General features: G+C 42.9%; 1 protein-coding gene across 3 annotated transcripts in view; it reads right to left on the bottom strand.

Annotated features, from left to right (window-relative positions):
• Positions 1-4,806: 4,806 nt before the first annotated feature.
• LOC309372831 overlaps positions 4,807-20,131 on the bottom strand; it is a 90,346-nt gene continuing 75,021 nt past the window's right edge. For 2 of the 3 annotated variants that reach the window (XM_081916814.1, XM_081916816.1), the window contains one exon: positions 4,807-5,747. In XM_081916814.1, coding sequence (XP_081772940.1) covers positions 5,643-5,747 — 105 coding nt within the window. In that variant the 3' untranslated portion in view covers positions 4,807-5,642. Of the gene's footprint in view, positions 5,748-6,691; positions 6,784-20,131 lie in introns of all 3 variants that reach the window. The other variant, XM_081916815.1, reaches the window with a different exon arrangement.

The raw sequence follows: 20,131 nt of genomic DNA, 5'->3' as shown, positions 1-20,131 counted from the left end.
ACACACACACACACACACACACACACACACACAACCCTTGGCCATCTCATACCGCTAATGAAAGCTGAACCCTGCACCCATCCTTTTTTAAAAAAATAAAAATAAAATCTAAATCACCGTGCAAATGAGGCAGAAAAACAAAGGCCACTTTCTCAGGGGAAGAAAGCTTCTAAAAAATTGAAGGGCGAAGCACAGAGTAGTGCTACTTCTTAATGCGTGGGTAGATGAACTAAGGTCTTCCGAAATCTGTCTACCGGATATAGAGCCAACCTAACCAGCTATCTTCTTAAGTTTAGCGAAGTTTAATTAACACTCCGCTGAGAGTTGAACTTTGATATAATTTAGCAATTGAGACTCATTTTAGGCTCATTTTAATTAGCTGGCAAGAAGCGGCTTGTTCCACAAAGTGCATAGGTTCGCAGCCAATGATAGTTTTAGTTAGTTAAGATTTACTTGCTACTCTATCCTGAGGGCTCAGGCTGGATTACAGCTAAGTGAAAATTAGCGCTGAGCTAAAACTACTCACTGCGTCATATTCATGATCGCAAGCTGGAAGGATCCTTCAGTTCTCAGAAGTTTAGCAAGTTCATTTTTAAAATGTTAGCATTGCTTTGGTGCTGTTCAGGACCCTTTTATTACTCTGCCTGCTGCCACTTCTTGATGCCCCTTTCTATGCCCTCACTGCCCCTGGACCTTGCTTGCCTTCACTGCCAATAATGTCACGATTCTATGCGGTGACATCATGGGGAGCCATAAGTAGAATATTGTGGGTTGTTACAACCTATAAAACAGCAATGAAGGGAAAGAAGAAAGCGACGAGAAAAGGTGGTTAGAATGTGTTGGACCATAACAACAATGTTAGTGTTTGGCAAAGTGATTTTTTTATAATAATAATAAAAAAATAGTCCAGCTGCATCACATAAACTACCGTATTTTTCGACCTATAGGACGCACTTTTTCCCCTCCCAAAATGAAGGGGAAATGTGTGTGCGTCCTATGGGGCAAATGCAGGCTTCAGGAAGCTATCCGAATGCCTTGGGAGCCCGCGGGAGTTCCTGCCGGGCTCCCATGGCTTGCGCAGAGCTGCCTGCACCCTGAAGCCCAGGCAGGCTGAGCAATCGCGCCTGGGCTTCGGGTAGCTCTGCACAAGCCGTGGGAGCCCTCCCACAGCTTGCGCAGAGCTGCCTCTTATCCCGAAGCCTGGGCGCGCTGAGTAGTTGTGCCGGGGCTTCGGGTAGCTCTGCACAAGCCGCGGGAGCCCTCCCACGGCTTGTGCAGGGCTTCCTCTTATCCTGAAGCCCGGGCATGCTGAGCAGTCATGCCCGGGCTTCGGGTAGCTCTCCGCAAGCCGTGGGAGGGTTCCCTGTTCTGGGTGCTGGGGTCGGGGAAAACCCTAGCTTCCCCTTCCCCTGCCTGGGGGGGGGGATAATTTTTTTTCTCTTTATTTCCACCCAAAAAAACTAGGTGCGTCCTATGGGCCGGTGCGCCCTATGGGGCGAAAAATACGGTAATTTTGAAGCAACACTGGAATTTGGAAAATGATTGATCCCAAAATGTCCCTAGTTTCCCTGCCAGTGCCAAACTTGGGGAAGAGGATGAGCCAGCGCTTGTCCCAAACGATGACGATGGTAGCTGCAGAGGCTGTGAGGGAGTCTCCTCCCTTGGGAGGGGCAGGGGAGGAGGAGAGGCTGCCGCTGCCAAGGCCCAGCCCCACATGACACACTGGCTCTAAGGGGTAGGCAAGGCCAGGGCCATCTTAAGCATACCCGGCGCCGTGGTGCAAAGATCCCTCCAGCACCCCCCCCTTTCACAGTGTTGTTGACCTTTTTCCAAGCCTCTGCGGGGATCGCTTTCCTCCCGCGAAGGCTTGGGAGGCAAGCTTCACACCCGCCAACTATATAGTTGGGGGGGGCGCAGCTTCCATCCTAAGCCTCTGCAGGGATTACTCTCCTCCAGCTGTGCCCCATCAACCATATGGCTGGCGGGCGTGCAGGGAAAGGGGAAGCCACTGGCAAAGCCACACAGCTCTCCCACTCTCTGGGGTGCCCCTGAGAGGCCAGCGCCCTGGTGCAACGTGCCAGTTAGCCCAATAGAAAGACGGCTCTGGGCAAGGCCACCCTGGGTGGGAAGAAAGGGGGAGCAGGGCACAAGGAGTCTTTTTTTATTTTAAAAAAATGCTTTGTGCATCCACATATAATTTTCCCCCTTTCTAAAATTTATTTATTGGTGTGTGCTTTTCTTTTTGTAAATCTACCAAAGAATAAAATTGGGATTAAGGAGTTTTCTCAGGGCAGGGGAGGGTATGTGTGCTTGGTCCCAGGGTGTAGCAGTGGTGACACTCAACTTTCTTCTGATAGGAAATTCTCTATGGGGGGGGCATGGACACACACAAAAATGGGGGGTGGAGGAGGACCAGTTGTGGGGCAAAGTGAGAAATACTCCTATTTTCATCTGAGGAATGTTGAAGGATATGGCAGTGCGGTTTAACAATCCAGGTATGACCAACCCTTCCTAGTAGGAAAAAAACCACCAGATTGTTTCAAGTAAATCTTGTATTCTAATGCAAAAGTATGAAAAGTTGAGAATACATGGTAGGTGATTGGCTAGACAGAATAGTATTATTGGATTCCATCAAACTATAAACCTACCACTTTCTCAATACATTTATTTATCTATCTATCTATCTATCTATCTATCTATCTATCTATCTATCTATCTATCTATTGAAAAAAATAAAACCTCTCCCAAGCTTGCCTCATACTATCTTGGAAATGTTCTGTGAACTTCTCCAAAGAGTAGGGCTCAGTCAGTCCATTGGTCCATCTATCACAGTGTATATCAAAGAGGTTCATGACAGCTACACATAAAACCTCACAATAAAAACCATGTAAGAAAGTCAAAATTGGAAATCAGATATTATGAAAAGATGCATTCTTAATTACCTGATAGAATAGACAGTTTTTCAGAAGGGGTTTAAAAGTTGAAACAAAAGGCACCTGCTGAATTTCTATGTTTTGGGGGTTTGGGATGGTAATATGAAGATTGCAGTCTCCATTTCCAACCATCCCAATAGGCACCAAATCAATGTTCTTGCATGAACATCTAAGGGTTAGCAGCTGCCCCATTGTTCGGCTGAGGTTCATTCTTCCTATTTCAGGAGCAGAGTAGAAAGACAAGGCAGAACAACATTTCTCAGTTATCCTTTCCCAGTCTCTATAAATAGCACATGTAACACCCTTTTCCACTCACACGATAAAAATAATTTTCTCTGTTCATTTGCAAGTCCTATGCCCCCTCCCCCTGATCTCACAGGCAATTTGCCAACCTTCCATTTATTGTGTGATTATTAAAACCAACACTCAAACTGGTGAATATTTGGGGGAAGTGCAAATTTCTTTAGAGAGACAAGTTAGTTAGCTGTAAAATGCATTGTGACGATTCTGTGAAACTAATTGCTTTTGTAACTTTTGCCTCTGTTCCTAACATTTTGCCCCTTCCATCAACACAATACTAGTATATTGAATCACTCCGAAAGTGAACTACGCTAAAACTGGTATTAGCCTCTCTCTCTTTTTTTAATTTAAAAAGGTAGGGCAATATCATGCAATCGGAACCGACAATGAGACATTGCAATGTATCTTTAGTTTCAAGGTGCTCCTCTTCAAGGTTTCTTCCTTCCAACCAGCCATGCCCTCATCCAGATACTTACTCTTAAATGGAAGCCCAGGATGGGCATTCCACTCCAAGCTTTTTTTCTGTTCCACCCTGGATCCATAGCATGTGACACTGTGACTGTTCCACTGCAATTCGCCTTCCACACAAAACTATGCTATTCATCTCACTGCCTACTGGTTTGAATTTATGTAACCTACATGATTAAGTGCATAAGTGACCTTGTTGCATTTTTCCGCTCCATTCATTTCAGTGCAAAGGAAACGCAATGCCAATGGACAAAGAAAGGTCATCAGTTACATACTGTTTGCAGACAGAAAGCAACAGCAACCAATCACATTCACTGGATTGATTTCCATTACAGGCATGGGATGACTAAGCAAACAACAAACCTGAAATGCAATGCCATACAGTGGTACCTCAGGTTACATAGGCTTCAGGTTACATACGCTTCAGGTTACAGACTTCGCTAACCCAGAAATAGTGCTTCAGGTTAACAACTTTGTTTCAGGATGAGCACAGAAATCGTGCTCTTGCGGTGCGGTGGCAGCAGGAGGCCCCATTAGCTAAAGTGGTGCTTCAGGTTAAGAACAGTTTCAGGTTAAGAACGGACCTCCAGAACAAATTAAGGTACCACTGTAGTTTGGAATTCACTGTTATGTATTTGTGAATTTTAAGTTGGCCTGATATGAGAAATGTATTGCACATCTATCACACATTGACTGCTGCTGTATGTTGGCAGTCAAATGCTGATGGCTGCAAGTGAGATTTGAGGAAGTCTTGAGCCCTAGACCTGGACATGAGTGCTAATAGTGCCTGTATTCAGCAAAACAGGAGCAAGGATCCTGGTTATGCTGTAAATACCCACCTTGATGTCAAGGTGGGAGCCGGGAGCTGGTCAGCAATAACTCACATGTCAGTGAAGTGAACTCTTTATTCCAAGGAACAAAAGAACTCAGGCTTAGTGAGCACAGCAACTCTTCCCAGTAGGCGTTGCCACAAAATCTTCCTGCTCCCCAGGACTACGTTTCTCCACCCCTGACGTAGGATGCTAGGCTTGAGGGTGGAACTCAATAGCTAAAACAACAGTAATTCAACCAATTTTTCTTCATTTGAAAAGATGACAATACTTACTTTTGTGATCAGCATTGCAGCATTGTTTATTTTTATTATGGGCACATTTTAAAACAACAGTTGCCCATTCAGTGGAATCAGCTTGCATTGAAGTGATCTGTGTGATCAGGGATAGGATGACGGGGACAAGCCATGCATCCAATCTATGCATTAATCAACTGTGCTATGAATGCAGTCAGAAAAATGGTATTCAGTAGAGGGCCACTGAGGATGCTCCTCACCTGGGGCACGCTTTGGTCCAGGGCCAGCACTGAGGGCACCTGTACACGTGGATACTGTTTTCTCTAGTTCAGGATACCTGAGGTCAGTAGAAAGCACTGCTCTGATATCCACATACAATAAGGGCAAAGTGATAGATTTCTATAATTCATACCAAAGGTGGCCCATAAAGGGCTACAGTAGAACATCGCTGTTCTTCTGTGTCTGAAAAAAACTCTGTCAAGCTGATGCCTTCTAGATGTTTTTGGACTACAGCTCCAGAACATCTGAAGGGCAGCACATTGGAGAAAGTGGCAAATCACATATAGTCCATGGTCTTTCACAAAGTTAGGAAGTTCTTGGCTTACATTCAGAGACTGGTTCAGGCCTGATAACAAATCAACTGTCCTGTTCTCCTTACTTTACCTCTAGCTGGAAGAACTATTGTAAATCCCATTTGGGCCTTCCTGGCAGCAGTGGTTTTTCAGCACAGGGTCTGCAAGGTCATTAAGAAAGTTACATTCAAGCAGAAATTCATTGATGTACAAATGACTAAAACAATAACCCCACAAATCATCCGATTTCTGCCGACACCCTCAAGGCAACACTGTTCAGTTTTGCCGAATCAGTGACTGCACTCATGGTATCATCTCGGCTGAGACTCTTCTGAAATCACTGATAAAAGTTGAAATCCAGGCAAAAAGCTCTTCTGAGTCTCGATCTTCTGCTTCCCCAAATTTCATCTGCAAGATAATAACAATAATAATGACTAGCTGTTTAATGTTATTCACATATGAGCCATGGAAAGATTATTGTGGATTGGAAAGATCAGGCAAGAGTGACGAGCTGAAATATAGCCTGCTTCCTCTATGTGAGTGTAGGATTTCCCACATGTATCTTAAAGTGAGAATCAGGCCTCTTTATGACCAAAATATACAGGGCCCAACACACTTAAACAAGGACAATTGCCTCTACATTTCTAAGATGTCATGTATTGATTCCTTATTGATATGCATGCCACACAAATCTCCAAGCAAGTGTGAGATTCCAGGGGTCCCAGGCGCTTGTGTTTCCTTTTGGAAATGAGGCACAGTGGTGACTGTGGTGTCTATATGATATATGGTTTATTTACACATATATACAACCTGAGCCTATGCGGTGAAATTTTTCATAGCAGAACAGTTAGGGCCAGAGGTACCAGCTTGTGAGGATGATTGTGGGAGGATGTGTGCATGATGTCACAAAGTTGTGTATGTGAGCATCGCACCTCCTTCCCAAGCTGGGCAAGAGCTTCTGAGGCTTTGGGAACAAGGTGCCAGGGAAACATTTAGGGGACTGGCCTAGTCCTCCTGGTTCACTGACCGCACACCATTGTATAGGTCATTTTGGTGATTGTTTCACAATGATAGAACTCCCTTCTCCTGAGAGGCACCCTAATTTGAGCCCAGGCATCATTTGAAAGAATACTAGATTTTAAAAATTATTTCCACCACTATTTGGGATTAAATACAGTAATGGGTAGTTAGCTTATTTCACTTGCACAACAAAAATTAAAAGCAAGGATTTACTCTTGAATTACACCTGCAATATATAATCTTTGAGAAATTCTAAATCACACCAAATTCCTTTTCGATTATCATTCCAGTAATTCAGAAAGAGGATACTATTATTGAATATATAAGCACACCTGTATCCTCAATGCATTCCCTAATTAAAATCAGCATAGTTAACTTGTCAACTTCATCTGTTTCTCACAGTTTGTTCAACCAATTCACTGCCCTAAGTGAGAAAAGCACATTAACATTTTTAAGCTATTTGGATAAAGAACAATTTGGCCAGAGTTAACAAGTTAGCCATTAAATCCATACTTGGAATTTGCCCAGTTCTTGGATGCAGCATAAGGAAAAGCTATCTCTGTCTCTCGTTGGTTACATCTACAACATTCTATATGACTTAACCTGCAATTTCTGCCCCAAGCATTTAGGATAAGAAAAGGGAGGTGGAAATAAATATTGCCATCTTTTTCCTGGTGGAGGCTCTGTGTTTTTCACAATTGCATTATAAGGGTGGGATGGTGAAAATTGAGGTACAGCTCTTAGGAGTCCAGAACAGCCTTTCTCAGCCTAGTGCCCTCCAGATGTTTTGAACTACAATTCCCATATGCTCCAGTTGGCATTAACATCCAAACCAGCTGAAGGGTGTGCAGAGTCTATCTCAAGAGAAAAGGGTAGAACTTATGGTCAGCTCAAAGGAGGGCAACAAATATTTATTCATTTAGCCAATGTATATGCCATTTGTTCAAAGGATTTCCCCCCCTAAAAATGCTGTTGTTGTTGTTGTTTAGTCGTTTAGTCGTGTCCGACTCTTCATGACCCCATGGACCAGAGCACGCCAGGCACTTCTGTCCTCCACTGCCTCCCGCAGTTTGATCAAACTCATGCTGGTAGCTTCAAGAACACCATCCAACCATCTCATCCTCTGTCGTCCCCTTCTCCTTGTGCCCTCCATGTTTCCCAACATCAGGGTCTTTTGCAGGGAGTCTTCTCTTCTCATGAGGTGGCCAAAGTACTGGAGTCTCAGCTTCACGATCTGTCCTTCCAGTGAGCACTCAGGGCTGATTTCCTTCAGAATGTATAGGTTTGATCTTCTTGCAGTCCATGGGACTCTCAAGAGTCTCCTCCAGCACCATAATTCAAAAGCACCAATTCTTCGGTGATCAGCCTTCTTTATGGTCCAGCTCTCACTTCCATACATCACTACTGGGAAAACCATAGCTTTTACTATACGGACCTTTGTTGGCAAGGTGATGTCTCTACTTTTTAAGATGATGTCTAGGTTTGTCGTTGCTTTTCTCCCAAGAGGCAGGCGTCTTTTAATTTCGTGACTGCTGTCACCATCTGCAGTGATCATGGAGCCCAAGAAAGTAAAATCTCTTACTGCCTCCATTTCTTCCCCTTCTATTTGCCAGGAGGTGATGCGACCAGTGGCCATGATCTTCGTTTTTTTGATATTGAGCTTCAGACCATATTTTGCACTCTGCTCTTTCCCCCTCAATAAAAGGTTCTTTAATTCCTCCTCACTGTCTGCCATCAAGGTTGTGTCATCTGCATATCTGAGGTTGTTGATATTTCTTCTGGCAATCTTAATTCCGGCTTCGGATTCATCCAGCCCAGCCTTTCGCATGATGAATTCTGCATATAAGTTAAATAAGCAGGGAGACAATATACAGCCTTGTCATACTCCTTTCCCAATTTTGAACCAATCAGTTGTTCCATATCCAGTTCTAACTGTAGCTTCTTGTCGCACATAGAGATTTCTCAGGAGACAGATGAGGTGTTCAGGCTGTCCCATTTCTTTAAGAACTTGCCATAGTTTTCTGTGGTCGACATAGTCAAAGGCTTTTGCATAGTCAATGAAGCAGAAGTAGATGTCTTTCTGGAACTCTCTAGCTTTCTCCATAATCCAGCACATGTTTGCAATTTGGTCTCTGATTCCTCTGCCTCTTCGAAATCCAGCTTGCACTTCTGGGAGTTCTCGGTCCACATACTGCTTGAGCCTTCCTTGTAGAATTTTAAGCAGAACCTTGCTAGCGTGTGAAATGAGTGCAATTATGTGGTAGTTGGAGCATTCTTTGGCACTGCCCTTCTTTGGGATTGGGATGTAGACTGATCTTCTCCAATCCTCTGGCCACTGCTGAGTTTTCCAAACTTGCTGGCATATTGAGTGTAGCACCTTAACAGCATCATCTTTAAAAATTTACATAGTTCAGCTGGAATACCATCACTTCCACTGGCCCTGTTATTTGCAGTGCTTTCTAAGGCCCATTTGACTTCACTCTCCAGGATGTCTGGCTCAAGGTCAGCAACCACACTACCTGGGGTGTACGAGACATCCATATCTTTCTGGTATAATTCCTCTGTGTATTCTTGCCACCTCTTCTTGATGTCGTCTGCTTCTGTTAGGTCCTTACCACTTTTGTCCTTTATTATGGTAATCTTTGTACGAAATGTTCCTTTCATATTTCCGATTTTCTTGAACAGATCTCTGGTTCTTCCCATTCTATTGCTTTCCTCTATTTCTTTGCATTGCTCGTTTAAGAAGGCCTTCTTATCTCTCCTTGCTATTCTTTGGTAATCTGCATTCAATTTCCTGTATCTTTCACTATCTCCCTCGCATTTTGCTTGCCTTCTCTCCTCCGCTATTTGTAAGGCCTCGTTTGACAGCCACTTTGCTTTCTTGCATTTCCTTTTCATTGGGATGGTTTTATTTCTTCAGGCACTCTGTCCAGCAAATCTAAATCCTTAAACCTGTTCCTCACTTCCACTGTGTATTCATAAGAGATTTGGTTTAGATTGTATCTTACCAGCCCAGTGGTTTTTCCTACTTTCTACAGTTTAAGCTTGAATTTTGCTATAAGAAGCTGATGATCTGAGCTACAGTCAGCTCCAGGTCTTGCTTTTGCTGACTGTATAGAGCTTCTCCATCTTTGGCTGCAGAGAATATAATCAATCTGATTTTGATGTTGCCCATCTGGTGATGTCCATGTGTAGAGTCGTCTCTTGTGTTGTTGGAAAAGCGTGTTTGTGATGACCAGCTTGTTCTCTTGACAGAACTGTATTAGCCTTTGCCCTGCTTCGTTTTGATCTCCAAGGCCAAACTTGCCAGTTGTTCCTTTTATCTCTTGATTCCCTACTTTAGCATTCCAATCCCCTATAATGAGAAGAACATCCTTCTTTGGTGTCACTTCTATAAGGTCTTGTAAGTCTTCATAGAATTGGTCAATTTCAGTTTCTTCAGCACCAGTAATTGGTGCATAAACTTGGATTAATGTGATGTTAAAAAATCTGCCTTGGATTCGTATTGAGATCATTCTATCATTTTTGAGATTGCTTTCGCCACTCTTTCGTTGACTATGAGGGCCACTCCATTTCTTTTACGGGTTTCTTGCACACAGTAGTAGCTATGATAGTCATCCGAACTGAATTCGCCCATTCCCGTCCATTTTAGTTCACTGATGCCCAGGATGTCAATATTTATTCTTGTCATCTCATTTTTGACCACATCCAACTTACCCAGGTTCATGGTTCTTACTTCCAGGTTCCTATGCAATATTTTTCTTTACAGCATTGGACTTTCCTTTCACTTCCATGCATATCCGCAACTGAGCGTCCTTTCGGCTTTGGCCCAGCCGCTTCATCAGCTCTGGATCTACTTGTACTTGTCCTCCGCTCTTCCCCAGTAGCATGTTGGACACCTTCCGACCTGAAGGGCTCATCTTCCAGCGTCATAACTTTTATATGCCTGTTGTCTTTGTCCATGGAGTTTTCTTGACAGGGATACTGGAGTGGCTTGCCGGTTCCTCCTCCAGGTGGATCACGTTTGGTCAAAACTCTCCACTATGACCTGTTCATCTAGGGTGCCCTGCTCGGCATAGTTCATGGCTTCTCTGAGTTATTCAAGCCCCTTCGCCACGGCAAGGCAGTGATCCATGAAGGGGCCCCTAAAAATGGTGACCACTAAAAGAAGTTACATAAAACAATACATAATTCCAAACATCCAAACTGTTCAATACAGTAAAGTAAGTACTAATGCAAAATATGGTGAGCGACCTGGAGTCCAATCGCTATAAGGAAAGGTTCGGTATATTTTGTCTGGAGAAAAAATGGTGGAGAGGAATTGCAAAAGCATTTTTTAGATATACGGGCTGTTGTGGCATACCCATGTTAGAATCAGAGAAACTGGAAGTCAGGGTGGAAGGATCTGTCACTTTTGGTTCTCCCAGTTTCTTATTTTTCTGATCTGAAATATAGTTCTCCACATTCTGCAGCCATAAAAAAAACCCCCTCATGAAAATCATCAGTGTTTTAGTGCAAATTTCTCCTAATAAACACATGTTATATGAAGTTTTCACTAATGTACACATTTTTTCCAAACAATTTGTCCTAATATAATGTATTTCTTTGTTATGCTCTCACCATTATATTTATTTATTGTATTTATATACACCATTGCCCTTAATATATGCATTTTTAAAAACATTACTTGGTGAACTGCATAGCAAAATTCAGATGAGTGCATATTTTGAAAGGTAGCAGTTCACATAATTTTATTTTTTTGGAAAGTGAGAATTTAATAGATTCTGCTTCAGATGAAATCAAATTTCTCCTTCATACCGAGTTGGAACCTCACTACTTATCCCTCATCAAATAACCATACAGCATTGCTTTAAAAGCAAACTCACACTATGGAATTTGTTCCTTTGCTGTTTAAGCGAAGTTGCATTATGGCCCATCATCAATTGCACAGAATGGTTTCAGCAAAGTCTCCTTATCCTTTGTTCTGATGACCAATTGATTATTCATTTGCTCTGTTTCTCTTTATTTTGGCGTATCAATAAAACGCATAATCTGACAACAGACTCTTACAGGGACCCAAAGCAAAGAGTCACAAATCATTCCAAATCTAATTCACTCACCAATCAAGTAAACTTCCTCTATCAGTGACTAATCAATAGCTCTCACAATGAGCTCCTAATTGCACCTCTGGGGTGATGGAAGCCTGTAGATGATAACACAGCCCACGAAAGGCTTGCCAATAATTAAGCAGTAGTGAAGAAAAGATACTATTTCTACAGCTAACGACCAAACATCTAGAAGGTGTTGATCTCCAGCAGAGTAAATTGAAGGCAATCCTACGTGAATCAGATGTTAATCCCATCATATTGCCTTATGATGAAGCACGCACACATACCCCAAAATTGGGGAGTAACAAGCGCAGCAACCAATAGATTTATCTACACTGTTGATAATGCAGTTGCTACCAATAGCTGTGGGATACTCTTAGGAGCATTGACAGGCTTGGGAACTCTGTTTGCTATAGATGTTCAGCGGAAAGAGTAGCACATGCAACCAATGCATGTGCTTGCTTGGCTGCTTGTTTTATAAACAGTCTCTTATGAGCATCCTATCAATAATAATTAATAATTTTATTATTTATGCCCTGCCCATCTGGTTGTGTTTCCACAGCCACTCAGAACAAAATGTTCAAATCCAAGAAGCAAAAAAAAAATAATCAAAAAAAATCTGAGCATTAAAAAATTGAAGGGAGGTGGAGAAAAATTGTGCAAGACAATTTAGACAAACCCCATCCAGATTTTGTTTAGAATGCTAGTTGCTTAAAAGGTGAATTTAAAATTTAAAAAGTAGTCATTAGTCACCAAAATGACCACCAGGTAATTCTGTTCTGGGAAGGCTGTTCCATAGCCAGAAGAGTACAACCTCAAAGGCTGTAACATAGTCTGTAGTTGCACAGTTTAATTCAAAAGCTATAGTAATGATATGGCTTGAAGCTTCTGAACAGCTGCTGTGTCAGTGTTCTGCAACAGATTTTTAAGCACCCATTTGAAATGGGTGGAAAATCACAGCCTCCAGGTAGAATCCAACAAAAAAACTCATAGTGCAGACTTAGGCACAGCTACTCAGAAGTAAACCTCAGTGAGACTCAATGGAAATACAGCCCACTAGTGATGCGAAGGGGTTGGATCAGCCTGACTGATACTTCCTGAACCAATGAACAAACTGAAACACACCTACCATTTGAAATTCACAGTTCTCCGAATTTTGTGAAGAAGGTCTCCATTATTTGAATGAAAACAATGTGATCATTCAAGAACGTTGCTTGCAAATATGCGCATAGTAAGAAAAATGCACTTAAAAAGCAAATAATTTTTGTGTGAAAGAGAATTTTTAAAATAAACTGATACAGAAATGAGGGGGAAATGAAACAGAGAGAAACTGAAATCTACAGATCCATCCAACTTTGCATTCTGTTGACTTTCATAGCATTGGCTTCCTATCAAGCATGCACAAGATTGCAGCCTTAAGGTAAGGTTTCCAGATTTTTTTCAATGAATCCGGGGACAAGTTGTGGTTTTTTGGGGGAGTTTTTTTGGAGCTGAGTAGCAACAGGGAGTCAGTAGTGGGGATGGTGTGGCAAAAGACCCGCCTGCGACTCCTGAGCCTATCCCGATCTGTCCAAACAAAGGGGGCAGGAGCTCAGGGGAGGCTCGGGAGTCGCAGGTGGGCAGCGCGCCGTAGCCTAGTTTTTTAAAACCTGCACATTTATGTTTCACAGGGTGTGAAAGAACTGCTTTGCACCTTGCCTGGCAGAAAAACTGTACACAAGACACATCATATGGAGACTTCCGGAGAGGAAAAATGGCGGGTGCCACAGCAGAGAGCAGCTCATGAAGCCAGCCAGAGCCAACCAGGCTGGCTCCGGGCTGCTGAGGCTGCCGCTACCATGTTTCCCGGTGACAGATTTGCAAATCTGGGGGCATTCTGGGGACAGAATTTGTCCGGGGACAGATGTGCAAATCCGGGGACTGTCTCCGGGAACTGGGGATGTCTGGTAACCCTACCTTAAGGTGCAGAGCAGAAAGAGCTTGCTGAGTAAGGCAGAGACCCTGCAGTAGCTTCCTGGCAGGTGAATTATTGATACTTACTATGAGGAGGATAGGTGAGGCATCAGGGAATCTGGCGTGGTGCAAATGCACCAGTCGAACCAATCCAACACTCCTGCCAGCGCACTATGCTGATGTCCACACCATGGTCCCCTTTTCGTCTCAGTAAACAACAGTGACCCACCCTCCAGGAAGCTGGCAAAACAGCTCCGCTCCCTCTAGGAAGCCGCTTCTAGTGCAGAGCATATTCAATGTTATTTGCAGATGAGAATGTGTATGTAGAGAGGTGATTGCTTCTCAGTTTTACATAAAACATTACAGAAAGGGATGGTGAGGCCCCTCAAGCATTTGGGAGCATCATCTGAACAGGAGCAGAAGATTAAAGCAATGCTGGACCCAGAAAAAATGCAATTAGTGGGGTTTTACTGAAAATAACCTTTTCATAAGAATATGTCAAGGTCTTTTTCAGTGTCTCTCTTGTCTTTTATTTTAAAAAGTGTAGCTACACAGTGGCATAGCAAATTAGGTTTGAGAGTTATCATTTGTGATCCAAGGCTGCATCCTCAGTACATGTGATGTGGGGAAAGGCATGGAGATACATGGAGTGTAGAAAAAGCTTTAGTGTAAGCAGTTGCCTTTCGCATCATCAGAGAACCCACACAAGGGAGAAAACATTTAAATGCACACAGTGTGGAAAGAGCTTCAGTGTAAGCAGTCAACTTACTTTACACTGAAGAACCCATGCAGGGAGAAAACCATATAAATGAACAGAGTTTCAGGAGAGCTTTCATGGGAGCTGAAACCTTACCCAACATTAAAAACCACAGATGGGAGAATTCACCTAAACACGAGGAGTTGCTGTGGTCCAAGAGGTGGCTTTGGGTCATAGTCCCAGGAGGTAACCACCTCTCGGGAAAACTCTTGCCCTAGTGGGCTCCCCAGAGCAAAACATTTTGAACCAGGATAGTTTTTTCTTGGCAGGATGCCCAGGAAAGGAGGAGGAGTTTGCAGGTACTAGGGAGAGACTGGGGGAGGGGGTAATGAGATCCACCTGCTCTCCCACCTTTCATAACCTTTGTTCCCATACTGAGAAGAGCAATCCCAACCAGATAAGTCTCTGAAGGACATGGAGCATAGCCTCTGATGGGGACTTTTTCCAGTCTGAAGGCCACAGGGCCTTATGCGAAGGTTTCCAGGGGCCACATAACAGTGGTGGGCAGAGGCAGAGGCAAAAATGGGTGGGGCAACAAATGTGAATCTTACAGTAGGCTACTTATTACAAATACTCTCACAGCCCTCTCTGTCCCCCATCTAAACAAGCAAGAAACATCACTGGAGCTCAAGGAGATGTTCCAGCCAGGCAACACTCAAGGAGTCAACTAGAGAGGCCTGGAAAGCTATGTTTGATCTCCAAGCCCAAAGGATTGAATTGTGCTTGGGAACTTTGGCTCACAGTCTAAATAGTCAAGCATCAAGGGCCTGGTGAAATCTAGCCATCTCAGGACTTCCGGAGGCGGCGCAAAACGGCAATGGCGGTCCTCTTTACCCAGTGAAGAGGGGCTCCGCGAAAAAGGGTCGTCCGCTACGGCAAAGCGGAGACCCATCAAGATAAACCGCAGGCAGAGCGAGCCTGCGGCCGTGGGACTCGGCGGGTGCCAGAAGCCCCCCCAGAAGCGAGGAAGGGACCTCGTAAGAGGCTCCGGAACGTGAAAGGGGGAGCGGCGCTGTGAGTTCATCGCTCTTTTCGCGGAAGTGAAGCCGCGCTGCTGCTGCTGATGAGCGTCGACCTTTCTTCTTGAAAAGTATCGGAATTGGCTGCAATTTACCCGTGAGTAAGGGGTACTAAAGATTGACTTAAATTTATTTAATTCGGCTGAAAACGGGAGGCGAGTAACAGGAAGTCCATCTCCCGACCCTGCTAATCAGAGCAAAGCAAAGAATTTGATGTGGGCTGAAGCGCTTAAAAAGAGACTTTGAAAATAGTACGAAGGGGCATCAATAGACTGTGTTTGTAGAAATTAAAAGGAATGAAGGATTAAATCTTTTGGTTTATTTTGCTACGGAACCTTCCCCCTACTGTGGAGTGACGTGGAGTTAAAGGGGACAACCGAGCTGTCGGGCTGCCAGTGTTGCAAAGGAGAACTGTCAGGCTGCTGAAACTTTTTCTGAAGTATAAATTGTTGCATGGATGGATACATTATCGCTTTAATATTGATACTGGAACCTTTCTGTCACCTTGTGGCACTATTTTGAAACAGAACTATCTGGAAACCTCCTTTTTGAACTTGGGGATTATAAAAGTTGATAGGAACTTTGATGGCGGAAAAGAAACTTTCCTTCTCATGAAACACCCCCCCCTGGTGGATTTGCAGAGGTATAGAGGCCTGGGAACTGTACTATATTGAGATTCTTTGTGGTTTAATTGTTTACATTCTGGACTTGCCTTTCTCATGGATTGAAAGACTATTTGACCTTGAACAGAGGCAGCTGGGGAATGAGTGGCCCAGGGAAAACAAGAGCAGCCAAAGCTAAGGAAGCTAAAGAAAAAGATAAGAGAGCTGGGCAGCTTGTTCAAACAACGTTAACACATCAACGTAGATCCTCTGTACCAACTGTGCTGACGGCACAGGAGGGAGAAGTTGAAACGCTTGATACAGAAGAAATGGCAACTGGAGGAACTGATCCAGTCTTGAAACAAATCTTGGAACAATTGGCACTTTTGAATAAGAAGGTGGACGATCAGTCATCTAAAATTGATAGAGCTACATCTACTATCAGTAAGTTATCAGATCAGGTTTCCCAGCATACCCAGGCTATTGAGAAATTGCAAGGAGCTACGGCAGAGAACTATAAATTAGCTGCGGAAGCCAATCAAAAAGCTGAGCAAGCGTGCAAAAAGGTTGAGGAGATCAAAGGGGAAGTAAGACCTCTGAAAAGACAGGTAGGAGAACAGCAAGCCTACCTGTCAATGGTGGAACTGAAAAGTAAGGAATGCAATCTTAGGCTGAGGGCCGTCCCAGAACTGGAGCAGGGCAACCTAGAGGAATTTTTGACGCAGTTATTTGCTAAATTTTGGGGGGTTGAGGAAGACAAAGAATTTAAAATTGTGACGGCCTTCAGATTGGGAAGATCGGCTAAGAAAGACAAGTCCAGAGACTGTTTGGTTTGCTTGAGAACAAGAGAGGAAAGAGACAAGATACTAGGCCAACATTTTAAAAAATCTCTGGAAGTTGAAGGCAAAAGAGCAGAAATTTATAGAGACATTCCCAAATATCTGTTGGACCTTAGAGCCTCATATACAGACTTGGCCAAACTGTTAAGGTACAACGCAATTCCTTACAGGTGGGAATTCCCTCAAGGTTTATCATTCACCTATCAAGGAAAGAAGGTAAGAATTAAAACACTAGAGGACCAGCAGAAGTTCCTGCACGACAACGAGGAGGACCTCCAAAAGAGAGCCGCAGATTCTTGGCCTCCACCACCGGGATTACCACCAGGACACGTACCATCTGGAGGCGGACCGGCACCACATCCTTCGGGAACGGAGGATAACATAGATACCCAACTGTGATACTCAAGTACTAGACCAGGATGTCTCTACAGCTTCTTAGTTGGAATATAAATGGCGGGAACTCTCCAGAAAAAAGGAGAAAAGTATTTCATATTTTGAAAAAAGAACAATTGGACATTATCTGCCTGCAAGAAACACATGTGACAAGACTCCACAGAAAAGTGTTAATTAATAAAAGGTTAGGCCAAGAATTTATTTCATCGGACAAAGTCAAGAAAAGAGGAGTGGTGATATACGCAAAGGAGAACTTGTCACCAAAATTTGTATTTAAAGATGAACAGGGCAGAATTTTGGCGGTTGAAATTCAGACACAAGGAGAAAAGTTTTTAATTTTAGGAATCTACGCCCCAAATGAAGGGAAATCGGAATTTTTCAAGAGGCTGCATGAGACTATGCTGGACTATTTGGATTACAACAACATTATCATGTTGGGAGATATGAACGGAGTCGTCTCAGTGAATATGGATAAGTCGCAAAGTGCTAACATAACGAAAGACGGCAGACTACCAAAAACTTTTTTCGAAATGACTGACAATTTGGACTTGACTGATATATGGAGGATCAAGAACCCTCTAGGGAAAGAAGGAACTTTCTTTTCTGAGGCCCACATGACATGGACGCGAATCGACCAAATATGGATAACTAGAGGACTGGCACCTAAGACTAGAAAAGTGGAAATCTGCCCAAAAACCTGCTCCGACCACAATGCTTTGAGAATGGAACTGAGATTAAACACAACCGGATCTTTCAGATGGAAAATGAATGACGCTTTGTTAAGAGATCAGGAGATTGTTAAGAAGGCCCAAAAAGTTTTAAAGGATTATTTTGAAATAAATTTAAAGACAACCGTGGAAAAAAGAACAATCTGGGACGCAAGTAAAGCAGTTATGAGAGGGTTTCTAATACAGCAGAACACGATCAAAAAAAGGCTCTGGAATGAAAAGAAGGAGAAGATTTTGGAGAAAATAAGAGAAGGAGAGAAAAAACTGAGATCCAGGCCTAAATCGAAGGAAGTGTTGAGAGAAGTGAAGTTTTTCCAGGCACAATATTCGAAATTGATAAACCAAGAGGTGGAATGGAAAATTAAACAAATGAAACAAAGATCCTTTGAATCAGCTAATAAGTGTGGGAAGCTGCTGGCTTGGCAGTTGAAAAAGAGACAAAAGCTTAATACAGTTACAAATCTAGAGATTGAAGGGAGAATGGTTCAGAAACCTGAGGAAATTAGAAAGTGCTTCCAGAGATATTTCAGAGAACTTTATTCACAAAGGCCACAAAAAGATTCGGAGGCGGATCAATTTCTCATAACTAATGGATTACAAAGAATACCTCAGGAAATGAGAGCAACCCTGAATTGTAACATTACGCTCCAAGAAATTGAATGCGCCATTCAGAATCTTCAACTAGGCAAGTCTCCAGGACCAGATGGACTCACTTCCAAATACTATAAGGTATTGAAGGACTCTTTGATACAACCACTGTTGGAAGTTTGCAACCAGATTATGGAGGGGAGGAAGGCACCGGAAACGTGGAAAGAAGCTTTCATCACGTTGATACCAAAATTAGAAACTGAAAAAACTCAACTTAAAAACTACCGTCCTATCTCACTCCTAAATGTGGATTACAAAATCTTTGCAGACATTTTGGCAAGTAGGTTTAAGAAAGTATTAAATGAAGTGATTCATAAGGACCAAGCAGGCTTTCTCCCTGGTAGGCATTTATTTGACAACACAAGAAACATCATTGACATTTTGGAATTTTTACAGACAAATTCAAATACAAGAGCGGTGTTGATCTTTATTGATGCGGAGAAAGCCTTTGACAACATTTCTTGGATGTTTATGAAGAAAAATTTGGAAAGGATGGGAGTAGGGCGGGGGTTTGAAAATGGAATAGAAGCAATTTATTCAGAGCAAAAAGCTAAATTGATAGTGAACAACGTGGTGACAGAGGAGTTCAAAATTGAAAAAGGGACACGACAGGGGTGCCCTCTGTCTCCTCTGTTGTTTATCTCAGTCCTGGAGGTGCTATTGAACAAGATTAGAAATGACCGGTTGGCACAGGGAATTGTGGTCGGAGAGAAACAATATAAACTGAAAGCATTTGCAGATGACTTGGTATTAACACTACAGGAGCCAGCCTCTAGCACTAAAAGAGCGTTAGAATTAATTTCTGACTTTGGTCGGGTGGCGGGATTTAAGCTGAATAAACAAAAAACTAAAGTTCTAGCAAAAAATTTGACAACTATTGAAATAGAGGAGTTCAGAAAAGAAACGGAATTAAATGTGGTTAAAAAAGTAAAGTATTTAGGGGTGCACTTGACCTCCAAAAATTTGAATTTGTTTAAGGACAATTATGAGAAATGTTGGTCAGAGATCAAAAGAGACTTGGAAACATGGTCAAGACTGAAACTTTCCTTGTTGGGTAGAATAGCCGCTATAAAGATGAATGTATTGCCGAAAATGCTATTTCTGTTTCAGGCCCTCCAGATCGTGGACAAGGTGGAATGTTTTGGAAAATGGCAGAGGGATATTTCTAAATTTGTCTGGCAGGGCAAAAAGCCCCGAATTAAGTTTAAAATACTAACGGATGCGAAAGAAAGAGGGGGGTTTGCCCTGCCGGACTTGAGGTTATATTATGAATCTGCAGCCCTCTGCTGGTTGAAAGATTGGATTTTATTGGAGAACACCGATGTCCTCGACCTGGAAGGATTTGATAATGCTTTTGGGTGGCATGCATATTTGTGGTATGACAAGGTTAAAGTTCATAGATCATTCAAAAACCATATTGTCAGAAGGGCAATTTTTATGGTCTGGTCAAAATATAAAGACTTATTGGAGAGTAAAACTCCGAGGTGGCTCTCACCAATGGAGGCCAAAGCACGGAAAAGACTCAATATGGAGGCCCACTGGCCTAAATATTGGGAAATAATTGAAAAAATTGGAGATAATTGGAGGCTGCAGAGTATGGAAAAGTTAAAAAACAAGGTGCGAGATTGGTTACATTATGCTCAAATTCAGGAAGTTTTTAAAGCGGACAAAAAAGTGGGTTTCCAGGAGGAAAAGTCGAAATTAGAGACAGAGCTGCTTGAGCCA

This window comes from Podarcis melisellensis (assembly GCF_964234715.1).
Source record: "Podarcis melisellensis genome assembly, chromosome: 6".
In the NCBI taxonomy this organism is placed as follows: domain Eukaryota; kingdom Metazoa; phylum Chordata; class Lepidosauria; order Squamata; family Lacertidae; genus Podarcis; species Podarcis melisellensis.
This window is presented reverse-complemented; position numbering and strand designations above follow the sequence as displayed.